The following is a 16,938-nucleotide window of genomic DNA, read 5'->3' as shown; positions in this document are numbered from 1 at the left end:
TTGAAAAACAGAGAACATTGTAATGAGAGAGAGAGAGAGACAGAGAGACGGAGACAAAGAGGGATAGAGAATAACCTGCTATAATCATGCTGGAATGAAAGGTTATGACAGCTCAGATTAGATTGCAGGATCCTCTCGATGAGTGTGGATCATTGTGAGTCCTTTGGCTTTCAGAGGGTGATGAAGTGGGTAAGAGATGCAAAGAGAGTAACTGGAGGAAAATGAGTGAACCTGATCAAGCACAATTAAAGTTCTTAAACTTTTCTTTGTAATATTGATAAAGGTGGTAAAACATTTTTATGCCCATGTTAAATTCATGAAGAGCTGGCTGGCTGGGGAGGGGGGGAATCATGGTTGAAGAAAGCGGAAGTGCAGCAACAGGATTGCTCTCAAACAATAAGAGCTAGGTGCGCTGCTCGCTCATGTGTGCCCGCCTTATTGAAAGCAATCCTGCTACTGCGCCTTGAGTGGGGAGGACGAGCTTTGCTGCTGGGCCATGCCTGGGCTACGCCCTGCCGCTGCCTCCCAAACTCCAACTTCGCTGCTAGGGAAAGCCGCGGTGGCAGAGCGCTTGGCGCAGGGGAGGTAGGAGGGAAAAGCGGCAGCAGGGCGCTCTGCACGGAGGAGGTAGGGCGAGAAAGCAGCAGTGGCAGGGTGCTCTGCGCAGGGGAGGTAGAAGGAAAAAGTGGCAGCAGGACACTCCGTGTGGGGGAGATAGGAGGGAAAAGCGGTGGCAAGGCGCTCCGTGAGGGGGAGGTAAGGCTAGAAAGCAACAGCGGCAGGGTGCTCTGCACGGGGAGGTAGGAAAAAGCAGTGGCAGGGCACTCCACGTGGGGGAGGTAGGAGGAAAAGTGGCGGCAGGGTGGGGGAGGTAGGGGGAGAAAGCAGCAGGGGCAGGGCGCTCTGCACGGGGGGAGGGGGTAAGCAGCAGCAGCGGTGGAGCAGTGGAGTGCTGGGGGGGGAAGCAGCAGGGTTTTATGGCTCCTGGTGTTTTCTGTGGGAAACGGGTCCAAATGGCTCTTTGAGTGTAAGGTTGCCGACCCCTGCCTATGACCCATTACTGGGCAGTTGCATCCGGTATCTAAAGATACCTTTTGCTGATAATATACTGATTTTCCTAAAACTTAAACTTAAAAGGTCTAACTTAACTTAGACTTTAAATGCATTGATCTTGGAAAAAGAAACCATGCTGTCTTAAGGCCCTAGCTCTAGCCATAAAAGTACCATTACTGAATCCCCACAAGTTCAGAAATAGGAGGTGCATGGACCATCAGTTCTTCATATTTGTCCAGGAATAGCTTCAAGCGTGACCAGTAAGAATCCTCATTGTATTGTAATTTCTTCTTTTTCAAATACTGAGAAACCACAGGTTTTATCTGAAATATAAAGGAAAGATAAGGTTAGTATTATAGTAAATACTAATGTTTATTTATTTATTTTTTTAAAACAAGTTTTATTGTTTTTTTCTTTTTACAACCAGGTGCTTGAGAAACAAGGTGGTAACAGGGTAATCAATTATCCAAAAGTAAAATCATACATATGTAATTCAAATTAAATCATTAAAAACTCCCTCTCTATTCCCTCAAATAATATAATATATTCAAATTAATGTATTTTTCAGTAACGTTCAATCAATCAAAAGAATCATCAATAACATTTCATCTATATAAATCCAGATCCTGTATTGAGCTTTACTATTTACAATTACCATATTCCAATTTAGTTTAGATAAACATATTGTTAACACTTCAGGTGTCTCTACTTTCCCTTTTGCCTTAACATAATCAGTGACTCATTTATTAATATCATTACTTCTTTTATCAAAGATCCCTCTCATTCTCCTTCCATTACAAAATAACTATCCTTTCTAAAAACAAGAATATTACTCCAAAAAATACATTTCTACTCTATTTTAAATCTATAATCTATCAATCAATCAATATCTATGTAAAACTCTTTTAACCCACTCAGTAAAATTTAAATCCGATCCAAATAATTGTTATATCCTCAACAAACATATTAATACAAAAAAGAAAAACATCTTCTCACTAAGTTCACATATTTAATTAATCCTTATTCATTCAGGATCTCTAATGTCTTATTTAGCAATCTTAAACCTTGAATCAATCCGTGTCTAAAAAACCTTGTAAATCAATTGTGTACAGTTTTAGGTCACAATCTTAAATCTTATTCTAGCTTTCTTTTTGTGCCAAGCAGGTTTCCATAACAAAGCCTCTACACCAACAAATAAGTCTCTCTTTGTTCCTTGTGGTATCATTTGAGTCAAGGAAGAACGTCCCCTCCTCTGTTTTAGAGACCTGCCTCCTTTGTAGATAATCCCTTGTTGTTTTAAAAATTGAAATCTCGACATTTGAATCTGCTGAGTAAGACACTCAATTATGTCCAGTTTTGTGGTTAGTAGTTGATTATCAAAATTGCCATAGTCCTCAATCAGTTGTATTTGCATGCCCATTTCTGTTAATTTTAAAGTTGTGGATGGTTTAGTTACAGTCATTTTTTGGTCATCAGGAATCTCAGTAGGTTGTACATAGAATGAGATAGAATCTTCTTTAATGTTGATTAATTCCTCTTCTGTTATTTTTTGGTTTGTAGAATAGTCAGATGAGATCTGAAGGTCAGTTTGTAAAGTCGAAATAGAGTTTCTGTTTTTTATTTCTGTGGTACTCTCTTTTATTTGCAGACATACTTGCTCAGTGGCTTCATAAATTTTTTCCAATATAAGTTTACAGTTGAGTTGTAAATAGGGTTTCTCCATTTCAATAGTAACTAGAAACAGTCCTGTTATCTTTTAGTGGAGGCTGTATTTAATAACATTTAGCCAGTGTCCACCCCCACAAATTTAACAGCTGTTAAATTTCTTTGTCTTTTCCCTTTTATGATGATCTGAAGGTCAAAGCCAATCTCAGCATCAGACAGAGAAAAAAGACAGTTGCAATTTTAAATTTCTCCACAAGGTGTCCTCAGTAGACTGTAAAGTCTCTTCCCAGACACCAAAAATGACATTGACAAAATCAGAAAAAAAAATAATATTCTTCACATATAAACTAAATCCAGTAATAAAATTCAATAATAAAATTTTTTTCAAGACCCCAAAGTAAATAGAAATAAAAAATAGTCAATTGAAATTAATTTTCATTCCATTTCAAAGCTTCTATTCCCACACTAACAAACGCCGCTGTCTTAAAGCAGGGAAATAGTTCCAAAAATGCTTTTTACAGGAAACAAAAAAGAGAAAAGGGCTAAGAGAGGAGAAAAAAAAGTTTCACCCGGATCAACCACGGTGGTTTTTTGCGCTTAGATGTTCTTCTGACTTCTGGTTACAGCAGCAAAGTGATCGGCCATTTTACTGGCCAATCTTTTCTCCGTTGGCCCTAAGGAGTAATCTCGGACCGCAGAAGGAGCTGCCGCCCTTCCACAGTCGATGAGGATCTCAACGGTAGTTGCCCCTCCAGGGTGACTTTTCGACCCGATTAAGGGTCTACTGGCAGAGGGAAAGCAGCCGGCGAAGAGAGAAGTCTCTCTACACGACTGCACATGCCGCAATCCGGAACCGGAAGTCACTAATGTTTATTTTTGATTAGGATAGGCCCAGAGCCAAATGTAAAGAACACTGCTGATCACTAAAAATGGCAAAAAATCTTGTCAGGTGCGAACAAGACTAACCACTTTATTATGTTCTGCCTATAATATAGGAATCTCCCCAGCCTGGCAACTTTCTCTTGGGAAGAAATAGGCTCAAAAGTGTTTGGAGGGTAATTGATCGTAGCTTTTTGTGGTTATGTAGTGACTCCAGGCTAACTCTGCATTTGAGACCTCCTCCTTGCCAGATTGCGTGCTTCCCAATATATATACAACTGAAATAAGTATTAATTAAACAGTATAGACAGAATGCTTTAGCAGCCTCTGAGATACCTGCCATTTTAGCTCCCTTAAGAGAACTTGAAGAATTCTTGAAGAGAAACCAACAATTTTGTTATGTCAAGTACTATAAAGCAAAATGAAATTATCTGTGTATATTATCCATGGAAGGAAGAATTAGAATGTGCAATGTAAAACATATTTCTTATCATTCAGAAATGAAACTTATTCTTTAGAAAATATGATTTCAGGTCTATAGGATGTATAGTTTTGGCCCAGTGTCCCCTGTCAATCTCAAAGAAGCCTGAACTATATAAAAACTAATTTCTGATCAAGAACATACTTTTTTCCCCCCTGTTGTTGAGGGATAGAATTTTGCCCTACATGAAACTCATCACCTTTTAAATACATACCCTTCTCTTTACAAGTAAACATTCAGCGGGTATTTATTTTGCCCACCCTACCCTTCCAAATGCCCATTCCATCTGTCATTCAACCTCGCACCTTCAGGCACATGTTATCAGAAAAAGCTGGGAAAAGATGATGTTCCACATGACAACTAATGATCGAGTGTCCAAAAACCCAGTCCAACAGAGGATTTCGAGGCAAATTGAGAACTCCACAGCTCATCATGTGGATTCGTTTTGGCTTCTTATCAGGTGAAAACATGGGTAGGCCAATATGCTATAAGATAAACAACAAATGTTAATTTATTAGGACATTAGGAAACTAAAACTCTTGGGATAGCGATGCTGTCAGCCAAGAAGGATTTTTTTATCTGTGAAATAGCAATAAAACTTAATAATAATAATAATAATAATAATAATAATAATAATAATAATAATAATAATAATAATAATAATAATAATAATAAAGTTGGAAGGGACCTTGGAGATCATCTAGTCCAACCCCCTGACTTAGACTTATAGACCACGCCATAGAGCTTTACAGCACACTCTGAGTGGTTTCCAAATGTGAGCGTATTGCCCCCAACAATCTGGATCCTCATTTTGCCAACCTCAGAAGGATGGAAGGCTGAATCAACCTTGAGCCAGTCAGAATACTGAATACAGTATACAATACTGCATTCTAACCACTGCACCACCACAGCTCATCTGAGTGATTTGTTCAATTTTTTTTTTGCAGTGTTATAGATTCCATTCTGTGGAATATTTGGAGAAAAACTCATATATAAAGCAAAGAAGTATGAACAAGAGATGGAAAACCTATAGCCCTCTACATGTTACTGATCTCAGCCAGCACACCCAGTAGAGACAGACGCTGGGAATTCAGCAATATTTGAAGATCCAAGTTCCCCAAATGCAAATTAGACTCTTTCTGAGAAATACTCAGTATACAGCATTTAATTAAAAAAAAAATACAATCAAATACTTGGAAGCAAATCCCGCCAGGTTTATGTAAGACTATATCTCATTACGTTTCTGTAGGACAATCGGAAACTCTTCCATGTTTTCCCAGTATTTTTTAATCAAAAAATACCTCTTACAGAATGAATTATGAAATGATTGCCCAATATTATGTTACTTCTAAGAAGCCTACAGCTAGAAACATCCTTATTTTTACATGACTATGCCCAAGACCATCGCCCCAGTGCAATCTTTAGCGCATTCACATAGCTAAAAATAGTATTAACATTGAAAATAGTTGTTCCAATTATCTTTTCAGAATCTCTAAAGTCCCCTTTCTCAACCTCTTTAATTTCCCACTCAATTGTTCGATTCGATTTAGCGCGATCGAAGACCAGTACTGATAATTGACAAATAAAATTTAGTACAGAGTTAAAATACATTTGTAAAATAACCTCACTAGCATCTGACATATAAAATCTAAAATCCGGGATGTAGCGTATATTAAAATATAAGCACTCTTTTATATTAAATATATCTAAAATTACACCAAAATAAAAATATCTATTAATATCAGCAAAGTAGTAGTAATATTTAAAATTTAAATAAATTATGGCTCCTGGGGATGCATTGAGGGATAATGGCAAAACATAGCTACATGCACTGTAGCAAGGCATACTTCATTTATAAGCAGCATCCAGACATAGGGCAAATCTGGGCAACCAGAATATACTCAAAGGGAAAACATGGGCAGTTTTACAATGCAGGATTCTTATGCCAAGAGATGCTAAGCTAATAGATTCCTTCATACAACACAGGGATGATAGCCTTACCTGGAAGATATTGACATGGATGTATGCATGGGCGAGGAGAGCACGGGTAATCAACATACAGCCGAGTGCAGACCAGCTAGACTGGAATCCTGAGATATTAAGCAGCAGCCAATAATGGGCATACAGACCAATGAATATACAACACAGAGTCCGAATGGCAGTTTTCAGTTCTACCTCTCTGAGTAAACCTATTGAAACGACAGTAAGTGAATAGGGAAGCTATTATTTCTTCTTCTTGCTATTTTTGTAGGGGAAAAAAAGGTACAAGAAATTGCTCTGAGGTTGAGAAAGGGAAAGGCGTATTTATTGAGACAAACAACCAGGAGATGGGAAAGGACATTACAAACTCGTCAAAGAAATGGATAGTTAGCCCATCATGCACACAGCCTTGGAAAAGGAAATTCAGAGACCTTACCTAAAGAACTCACTAGTAAGAAATGGCTAGATGTTTGCTCTAATTTGTTCTCAATATCTTGTATTCTAAGACTTAACCCTTGGCTTTACAACTAATTTTAAAAAGTCTATACTCTTGATTGTGCTCTGCAATTAAGGGACTTGACCATTCCCATTATGGGAAATCACACGGCTATGAAATGTGGAAAGGTAGTGCAGGCATGGTGTAAACTGCGGTTTCACTATTTCTCCCTTGAACAATTTATATCTTCTAAACTGCAACCACATTTTGGTTTTTTTGGCAATCTTGCAACATTTAGGAGATACACATAATCCTTGACTTATGTAGTGATTGTATGAAGTTACCACGGCACTGAAAATAGCGACTTGCCACTGGTATTCACACTTAAGACAATCACAGCATCCCTATGTGATCAAAATTTGAATGCTTGGCATGTATTTACAATGGTCGCAGTGTCCCAGGGTCATGTGAACACCATTCGCGACTTTCCCAGCCAGCTTCCGACAAGCAAAGTCAATGGGGGAAGCTGGATTTGTTTAATGACCATGTGACTCAGTTAACTGCAATGAACTACAGCTTGACAGCTGTGGCAAAAAAAGGGTTGTAAAAGCAAGCAGGACACACTTAACAACCGCTTTACTTAACAATGCAGATTCTGGCTTTAATTGTGGTCATACGTTGAGGACTTCCTCTACTCTTTTAGACTTAGATCAGGGCTACAAAGTTTTAAATGTTCAAGAAAAGGTGCTTTGAAAGGAGGAGTTTAGAATTGTCCTTTAGGCTATTTTTTTGATGGATGGAACTCCCAAGAGAGAAAAATAAAGGATTTCCCTTCTAAGACACACATTGTAGTTTGGGGGAGGGAAGAATTTAATTTTTCATGAGAAAGGATCAGATGCCGCTTTTCCCAGTGCTCATTCTCTGATGAAATTTAAAATTCTGTGTGTGTGTGTATGTATATATAAATCCAGAGGCCTGATTGTAATCTTTAAAAATCTACCCTTTTTTTAGTACATTTTTTAAAAATTAAACCAGAGCAGAGGGATTTGGGGGAGGCACTTATCCAATAACACATCATATAATCTGTGTTGCAAGCTGCTGGGTGAATAGCTTTATCTCATGGAAGAAGGTTTAGGCTGCTGGCATTATCATTATTCGTTCTACTTCTCTGATTCTTTCAAAGGCAGAATTCCACATAGAGTGAGCTATAACGACAGTCAATATTAATGAAGAGATGTAATTGCATTCAACATTAACACTGTAAAACTAATGAAGAGAAGGGTATGCTGATTAGTAGGAGGATTCGGAGGACAGTAACATACCAATGGCTATTAAAGGAGTTATGATAGGTACAGCAATAGGTGCAATGAACATATAAACATAACGGTTCAGGAAAGGAACCTTCCAGGTACTGGAATCCCCGAGGCCAATGACGTTTGTATAAGCGTGGTGCATTTTTACATGGTTGTAGGACCCTCGTTCTGCTGTGAAAGCGGAGCAAACCTGGGACAGAAAGAAATGGTAAATAAAGAACACTGCAATTACCTCCATATGTATATGGTACTTTATATCTATGATATTCAGTAGATGTGTTAGAACAGAGGTTCCCAACCTTTTGGGCACCAGGGACCGATTCCGTGGAGAAAGGTTTTTCCACGGACCAGAGAGTGCGTGGTTTTGTGTGCTGCCTGCATCCCACGGATGGGGCTTTGCTTGTTTGTGCAGACCGGTTGCTGGCATGCTGTGGCCCGGTACCAGTCCACGGACCAGGGGTTGGGGACCCCTGTGTTAGAATACAGCTCCCATCACCCAAGAAATGATGAATTCCTCCATAACACTCAACAGTCAGAATTGCATTCCAAAATATGGTAGCTGGAAGGAACCAAGTTGAGGAAGTCTGTAGCAGATCATACAAATGAAGATCTTTAAAGTTGCACTCCTAAATTTGATTGCTGTTTGTTGGAGTGTGATGGTTTTAAAGCAATGTTGATAACAGTATAAATCTTCAAATCATTTAATTTGATTTAAAGAGGGCATTTGATTTAAACAGGTGTATGATGGGATAAGCCACCTTCAGGAGTCCATAATGTACCAATGGAGACATTTACTCAGCTTATGTCATCCAATTATACATAAAACATATATATATCACAGAAGTGTTCAACTTGTTACTCTCTAGATCAGGGGTAGTCAACCTTGGCTCTTTTATGACTCGTGGACTTCAACTCCCAGAATTCCTGAGCCAGCATGGCTGGCTCAGGAATTCTGGGAGTTGAAGTCCACGAGTCATAAAAGAGCCAAGGTTGACTACCCCTGCTCTAGATATTCTGATACAGTTTCCACAGACTAATGCCACTGGCCATGCTAGATGGATCTGAAGGGAACTATAATTAGGAGTATAACTTAGAAATCATGAGATGTAATTGTTCCACCTTGTTCTGGTTTGGACAGATCTCATTTGGATTTCTGTATATCCAGTTCTGAGCACCACACTTTAAAAGCATTCAAAGAAGGTTTAGAGAACGTGTGGATAATGAGAGGACTCAAACGTCGCTTTATGAAGAGAAATATCACCGTGGTTGCTTAGTCTTGAGAAAAGGCGAACACAAGATAATGTTTTTCAGATAGCCACAAGTATGTCCGATCAAAGTAGGTCAAGGCTTGTTCTCTCTCACTCCAGATTCGAAGACACAGAATAATGGAGTTACAGTACAGATTATGATTAAATGTTACAGAAGCAGTAAGAGCAAATAAAAAACAGAACCAATCATGTAGAAAGGTGTTGGCTGCCTTCACTCTATCTGTTCAAGTGGGGACTACATACGGAGCCATTTGTCCAGGATGGTTTAATTTGGATTCCGACATTAAGTAGGAGATTGGACCTGAGGACCAAAATAGCCACTCCCAACTCTACAATTCTATGAAATTCACACATAAAATCACTACCAGAATGCCTACCTTGCTATAAGACAGGGGTGTCAAACTGCCGGCCTGCGGGTCAGTTGCATCATAAGGAGGCCGCACCCACCCCAGGTCCGGCAATGCAAAAAAAGTCATGATACGTCATGTGATGTGGCAAGTTTGACACCCATGCTATAAGATAATCCTTGATTTACAACCACAATTGGAACCAGAATTTCTGCTGCTAAGTAAGGAGATTAAGTGAGCCACACTGATTTCACAACCTTTTTGTTACAGTTAACTAATCACTGGAGTTGTTAAGCGAATGGTGTTATTTAGCGAATCACGTGTTTGCTAATCCAGTTTTTCCTGTTGACTTTGCTTGCCAGAAACAGGTTGGAAACGCCACAAAGGGTGATCGCAGGACCCCAGGATGCTGCAGTTGTTGTAAATACTACATGCCAGTGACCAAGCACCCAAATTTTAATCATGTGCTTCTGGGGATGCTGCGATGGTTGTAACTGTGAGGACTGGTTGTGAATTGCTTTTTTTTAAGTACTATTGTAAGTTCAAACGGTTGCTAAACGAATTGTTGTAAGTCAAGGACTACCTGTGGTTTGTCAGCCATTTCTGCAAACCTGCCTCAGTGCAAGAAAAGCATCAACTGAGCCACAGAAACAGATTCAGAAGTTTTTTTTCCAATTGCAGCTCCCCAAAGTTGTTGTTCTACTGCAGAATCTCACATGTTTGTGTATGTAGGTATTTAATATCCCCATATTACTTCAAAACAAAAGAAGTTTGGAAATATAAAATAAGCACTGAAGTATTTTCAGTTCTCTGAAGGTCATTCAGTTATACCAGGGGTCTTCAAACTTGGCCCTTTTATGACTTGTGGACTTCAACTCCCAGAATTCCTCAGCCAGGCTGAGGAATTATGGGAGTTGAAGTCCACAAGTCATAAAAGGGCCAAGTTTGAAGACCCCTGAGTTATACTAATTGTGACCAGAAATATCTTCTCTGTTTGACAGAGAATCAAAAGCACTTGTCAATAAAAGAGTTTCCTAAAATGAATCAGGAGATCATGTATAAATACTCTCCATTCAGTCCCTTTCAGTACACTCATTTCAAGGTGCAATGCATTACTGGCTCAATTCAATTTTTTTTTTCCTTCAAGAATTGCCGTTTGTTGGGATATGTATGCTGGCTATTTCCCACTCATCCTTTTCAGACAAAGAATAAAAATGTAACTATCCCCTATGATCTACATGCAAAAAATTATTCTTGACTTCCTTGGAATGCTGCTGAGAAGAAAATAGATTATTGATTGTTGACTGGAGACATTGCTTTAGTTCAAGCTGTTCCAACTATTTGTCCTTCAATGGTACAGAAATCCCCTAATCAGCACAATGCCGGTTTTAGTTCCATTTTACTGTGATGTGCAATTCAGCTTCTTACACATAATTGAAAATAATATTTAAAGCTATTAAATATTCCCAATTCTACTAGCTTGCAAAAACACAACAAAACTAGCTTTTGCCAATTGTGGTACTAATTTTATTACTTTCTGTGACCTAACAAGAGAAAGGAAGAAAGGATTTTCAAATATATTAATGCAATTATCCATCCAATAAAGATCCAATAAAGAGGGAACGAAAACTTTATTAGACCCAAAATAAGATTTATGATTACTGACATAGCATAATTGACATATTTAATTGTTTAATGTGGAAGGAACTTCTATGTTCCTAAGGCATTATGTCCAAATAACAACCGTGTATTTATGGAATATCAACAATATCAACATCAGGTGCCAACTATTAATATTCTTCACAATATAAATAAGATGCCTTTTGCTAAAAGTCCTAGATTGCAGATTTAATGAACTTGGTAACTGCTATCATCTCTTTGATTTTAAGTAGCCACAATTAATTTAATTGCTAGCATTATTACTTTATCATTACTGCATTCACACAAGCAATGAACCAATGTAACATTAAGCTAGTTGTTCTCTCCCACAGTATCTAAGAAAAAAAACAAATCTGGAAAGCATTGCACTTTGGGTTGTATGGATATGGCAATATCCCCAAACATTTCCAAATAATTTTGCAGTGAAACATTGGTAGTGAACTATATTAAAACTTGAAAAACAGGATGGGCATGTTTCAAAATGGCCATGTCCACTTTCTTGTTAAATATGATCATAAACAATCATAAATTGTATAATTTCAGGAGTATATACAGTAAATGAATTAAATAGATGCATATGATTGTTTGGTTTAGCTATTGTAATTTACGCAGGTTGCGTCAATTTTTCATTTTGGATGAATATCACATACCCACAGAAGTCTTGTCCTGCTTTCTATCTTTCAGAGAATGGGATTAGCTAAAAACAAACCTCAATGAAGAATATGCTCCATAATTTCCCCCATGATTTGGAGTCCACCAGAGCATTGTGGGTAGCCAAGTGGCTTGCCTTCACAGCGAGGGTATGATGGATCACACCCAGGACAGCAATGCCCACCAGGAACACAAAAGGATTACTGGAACGTAGAAGCAGGAATCCTGGAAATGGAAAAGAAGCACTTAGAATCTTTCCAGATATAAGCAAAGGCAACAATGCAGTCCAGATTCATGTCATTTACCATCTTCCATGGTAGTCGTTACAAATATAATTTCATAACTAGGTTTAGTTCAGAGCTACAGGAGAGAGGCAGAACATTTTCTTGGCACATGAGAACATAAGCAGTGTCCTGCTGTATGGGACCTCTGGCCATCTCATCCAGCAGTCTGTTCTCAGAATGGCCAACCAAGCAAGGAAGCCCAAGCAAAGAAGCCCAGTAGAAGCCTTTAGAGACAGCCACACTGCCATCATGGGTGATCTCCATGACTTCCATGAATTGGTCCAACCTTTTTTTAAAGCCAGACAAACCGGTAGCCAGCACCACATCTTCCAGTAATGAATTCCAAGGTTTAATTGTGTATTTGTGTACACCAAAGAGCCATGGTGGCACAGTGGTTACAGTTCGATCCTCATCGACTCAAGGTTGACTCAGCCTTCCATCCTTCCAAGGTTGGTAAAATGATGACCCAGATTATTGAGGGCAATATGTTGACTCTGTAAACTACCTAGAGAGGGCTGAAAAGCACTATGGAGCGGTATATAAGTCTAAATGCTATTGCTATTGCTATTTTTTCCTTTTGTCTGCTCTGATTCTTCCGGGATTCAATTTCATTGGGTAGTCTCTGGTTTTAATACTTTGGGAATGGGAAAATAGCTTTCCCCATCCACATTATGCATACCATGAATAATTTTGTACACCTCAGTCATGTCACCTCTCATTTACCTTCTTTCTAGAGTAAAAAAAGGTCTAATATTGCAAACTTTCTTTATAGGGAAGTTGCTCAAGCCCCTTCATCATCTCATTTGCCTTCCTCTGAACTTTCCCTAACTCCACTGTATCCATTTGAGGTTCATCAACAGGAATATTCTAGATGTGCGCATTACAATATTGACAACTCATTTCTTATTATCCCTAAGATGCTGTTGTCCTTTTTTATAGTAGATGCATCCTGTGTCAACCTTTTCATTGAACCATTTACCATTACTCCAGGATCTCTTTCTTTATTAGTCACTGCTAGTTCTGAACCTATATCTTTGTAGGAATAGTTAGGATTTGGGGGCCCAATGTACATCACTTTACACTTGCTCACACAGAATAACATCTGACATTTTGATGCCCTCTTGTACAGTGATCCTTTTAGAACTGTTTACAGTCCTTCATTGTTTTCACCATTCTGAACAATTTGGTGTCAAGCTGTGTTGACTATTCAACTAGTCATCTCAGATCATTTGCAAATAAGTTTAAAAAGCACCAGTTCTAGAACAGAGCCTTGGAGACCCCACTACTTATATCTCTTCAGTGTGAAAAATTCCCATTTTTTCCTATTCTTTGTTTTCTACTCTTTAGTCAGTTGTCTATAGGTCATGAGATAGGAGCCTGGCTTGCTATTTACAGTTCAACAAACTTAACGTTTTAAGGATTGCCTAATGGTGTATTTTGCGGAGATTCCTGTTTTTTTGAAGATCCAGCAGGGCATGTCAGTTGAAGTCCCAGAGCTCTTGTAACAGTGGTTGATTTGCTGGGAACTGCAGCCCCAACCGATTTGAAACACAAATCATATTTGAAAGACAGGGCAGAAGTTAAGAAGGCTGCAGCATGATAATCTCTAATTTAATATCCTTTTCCTGGTTGTAATTACCTCTGCTAAACATTCTCTAAAATATATAAATAAAGACCCAATTTTGCCCATTTTAGTTCAAGACTTTAGGGCAGGGGGTCTTCAAACTTGGTCCTTTTATGACTTGTGGACTTCAACTCCCAGAATTCCTCAGCCAGGCACGCTGGCTGAGGAATTCTGGGAGTTGAAGTCCACAAGTCATAAAAGGGCCAAGTTTGAAGACCCCTGCTTTAGGAACTATGATGTATTTATTCTGGCTGATCTATCAATTTAGAGAACATCCACTATGACTATCTCTGTCTGTGCAAGACCATTCACTGAGATAAGGTGGCATTGTCACATTCTAGGATGAAAGCAGATAATATGACATGACAGAGATGATTTCATATTTCAGCCTCTTACAGATCTGCTATCACATCTGGTTCTAATCTAATATTTTGAAAGCATTAACCTGATATATTCAATACAAAAATAGTGTATATCTGCAGGGCATGACTTGCATCCAATATGATTAGCCCAATGTTAGTGGAATGATCCATTCACAGGCACTTTGTTCTACTAATAGTCTCAATGGATATTTGTCCAGCCTAGGAATAATTGAAAGACCAGGGTTCATCTTACAGCACAGCATAATGTTGCTATATTTATAGCTGCAAAGCATTTTATTAAACAGCCACACTTCTCCCTAGTCGTCAATCTCTTCATCATAAATCAAATGAATCATATAAGATACCCTCAGAGAAAACGATAGCCACTTTTTATCTCAAGAGACAGGAGAATCTGGCATGTATATCATATGTCTGCCCTGCTCTTTCTTCAAGGAACTTATTGCATTATCCTACTTTTGTCTTCAAAATAAACATGCCACATAAATAAGTAAGGCCAAAAGATTGTGATAAAACCAAGGTTTCCAATGGAGATACATGAAAGGGTATCATGAATCAGAACTGGGGCCCTCCTACTAAATCTGAGTAATTTGACACAGAAAATAAAGAAAAATAGTTTGTTTCCAGAGGCTGTCTGAAAAGAATAGTTCTAATTTCATAGACATAATTGTTTGGGGTTCTGTATTTCACCTTCCCTAGCTTCATATCTTCTCATACGAATTGGGCCACGGTGCATATCATTCCTATCAGCATTCCTATCAGTTATGTTGACTATGGCAAAAAGATGCTACAAAACCAATATATCTGCCTGATACCGGATTGGAGAAGGCTGTCATATACTGTACATAATATTCAGATGGATTGTTACTGGGTGATTCACCGAGACAGCTTGCTCCTGTCAAATGCATTTTAGGTATTCTGTTTTCATGAGTACTTCAGAAAAGAAAAGCATTTCAAAACTGCCCTTAGGAAGATTCACTGGGGAAGTTATATCTTCATGCTTTTCTTCCCTGCATTCCTGTTGCAGACCTTTCTGACATAAAGAGAAACACTTTAGAGTTTCACTAAACTCTAGGACTACCGCAGCAAAATACTCTGAAATATTCAGTGGTTGATCATCCCTGTCTTATCATCTTAGATCAACTGCACTACTCCCACAGCACAATGAAACTTAGGGCTTCTCCGCCCTGCTTGCTCTGGTATGAGGATGGCCCACGTGCAATTTCTCAACTGGAGTGCATTGCATTGTCCTCCAACCTCCCTCCTCCAGGCCACCATGAAGGCTGCATCCATTCATGCCTTGCTCCTCTGTAAAAAACAACAACAGTATTTTCATACTTTGCTGGCACAAGCAGAGCCAAGTGGTCAGCCAATAATCCTAAGCAAAGTTCAGAGAAAGGCACCTACCCTGTTCCTATTGGCCATTCTCCTCCCACACCCTGACCTCTGGTTTTCAGAGTCATTTACCTTTTGACAGGGAGACAAATACCCACATCTCCCACTTCTCTTCCTAACTGATGGGGTGCAGGAAAGAAAGAGGAGACTTTGAGAGGCCAGCTATCCTTAGCATTAAAAAGATCTGATTCTCCTCCCTCCATAGAAGTTTCCTGCTGGGTGCTCTCCCAGCAGTACACAATTGCCTGCCACCTCAGTATAGCCAGCACTAAAGCAGGAGTTTTTAGTACATCAGTCAAGTAGTGAGCTAGCAGACTTTTGGACATATGGCATGTGTCAACAAAAGACCAATGACATGTTTCAAGAACAGCTCTTGCACCTGGGGAATATCTAGACCCAACCCCACAGCTTTGATAAATCCACACTGAAGACATAAGGGCCATGCTTGTGTCTCTGGTCCCCTTACGCCAGACATGTCAAACACAAGGCCCGGGGGCCAGATGCGGCCCATAAAGTGGTTTCATGTGGCCCATGAAGCCATCCTGGAAACAGTGAGGGAACGGCCCCCACTGCCTTGGCCTTGGGCTAGGCTGGCCGGGAGCCAATGTACAATTTTGTGGTGGCCATCTATGCTGAAACGCATTCAGTCTTAGCTCCACGAGGCCGTCTGGAAACAGTGAGGAACCAGCCCCTGCCGCATCGGCCCCACCCCCCTGGGTGCATGCTGGGAGGTGTCACCTTTGTGAGGAATGAAGAAATGCACCATCACCTGGAAGTGGCCAGCAAATGGCCCTCGCCTACTTCACATATCCGGCTTGATGGGCTCTGGGGGAAGGGTTTCGGCAGGCAGCAGGGCACTCTCCTCACAGCGCCGAGAGGCTGAGCCGGGCGGTGCAAATCCAAAAAGAAACGCGAGGCTGCCCAGCTCCCAGCCTGCCCAGTTTCAGCAGGCAGCAGGGTGCTCTCCTCAGCGCCAAGACCTGAGCTGGGTGGCGCGAATCTGATGAGAAGTGCAATGCTGCCTAGCCCCCAGCCTGCCCAGTTTCAGCAGGCAGCAGGGTGCAAAGTTGGCGAGCTTCGCACTGCCCGGCTCAACTTCTCGGCGCTGTGAGACCGCCCCGCTGCCTGCTGAACTCACGCCCACCCAGTAGGCCACACCCACTCCATCCACGCCCACCCAGTAGGCCGCACCCACCCTGGCCACCCCCCCCAAGGGCAACCGCAATGCTGATGCGGCCCTCAATGAAATTGAGTTTGACACCCGTGCCTTACACCACAGATTCACATTAAGCTGAAAAATGTCCAGGGGTCCACCCGCAGAGTGTTCGACAGATGTACAAAACACTGCTTCCTCACAGGGCTAAAATAGTTCTGTGCTGACTTCTCCACAGATCTGCCAGTTCTAATAGTCCTTCTCACATAACTGTCAGATCTTCAAGGAAAACATGGGCTGCTTCATTATGGAGCCACAGTGAAATGACCCACAGTTTATTCATAGAATTGTGGTCATAACTTCTTCATAG

At 40.1% G+C, this 16,938-nt stretch overlaps 1 protein-coding gene across 1 annotated transcript in view; it reads right to left on the bottom strand.

The window, feature by feature from the left end:
* Positions 1-1,198: 1,198 nt before the first annotated feature.
* The window catches only part of FADS6 (fatty acid desaturase 6), an 18,233-nt gene continuing 2,493 nt past the window's right edge, over positions 1,199-16,938 (bottom strand). Inside the window, exons 2-6 of the mRNA XM_029283979.1 lie at positions 11,791-11,957; positions 7,817-7,997; positions 6,080-6,267; positions 4,384-4,563; positions 1,199-1,376 (exon numbers count right to left, since the gene is read on the bottom strand). Of these exons, the coding sequence (XP_029139812.1) occupies positions 1,227-1,376; positions 4,384-4,563; positions 6,080-6,267; positions 7,817-7,997; positions 11,791-11,957 (866 nt within the window). The 3' untranslated portion in view covers positions 1,199-1,226. The remainder of the gene's footprint in view (positions 1,377-4,383; positions 4,564-6,079; positions 6,268-7,816; positions 7,998-11,790; positions 11,958-16,938) is intronic.

This window comes from Protobothrops mucrosquamatus, unplaced genomic scaffold (genome assembly GCF_001527695.2).
Source record: "Protobothrops mucrosquamatus isolate PMUCROS unplaced genomic scaffold, P.Mucros_1.0 scaffold305, whole genome shotgun sequence".
NCBI lineage: Eukaryota > Metazoa > Chordata > Lepidosauria > Squamata > Viperidae > Protobothrops > Protobothrops mucrosquamatus.
Note: the sequence above shows the minus strand (reverse complement) of the source record. Positions and strands in the feature narration are given on the sequence as shown.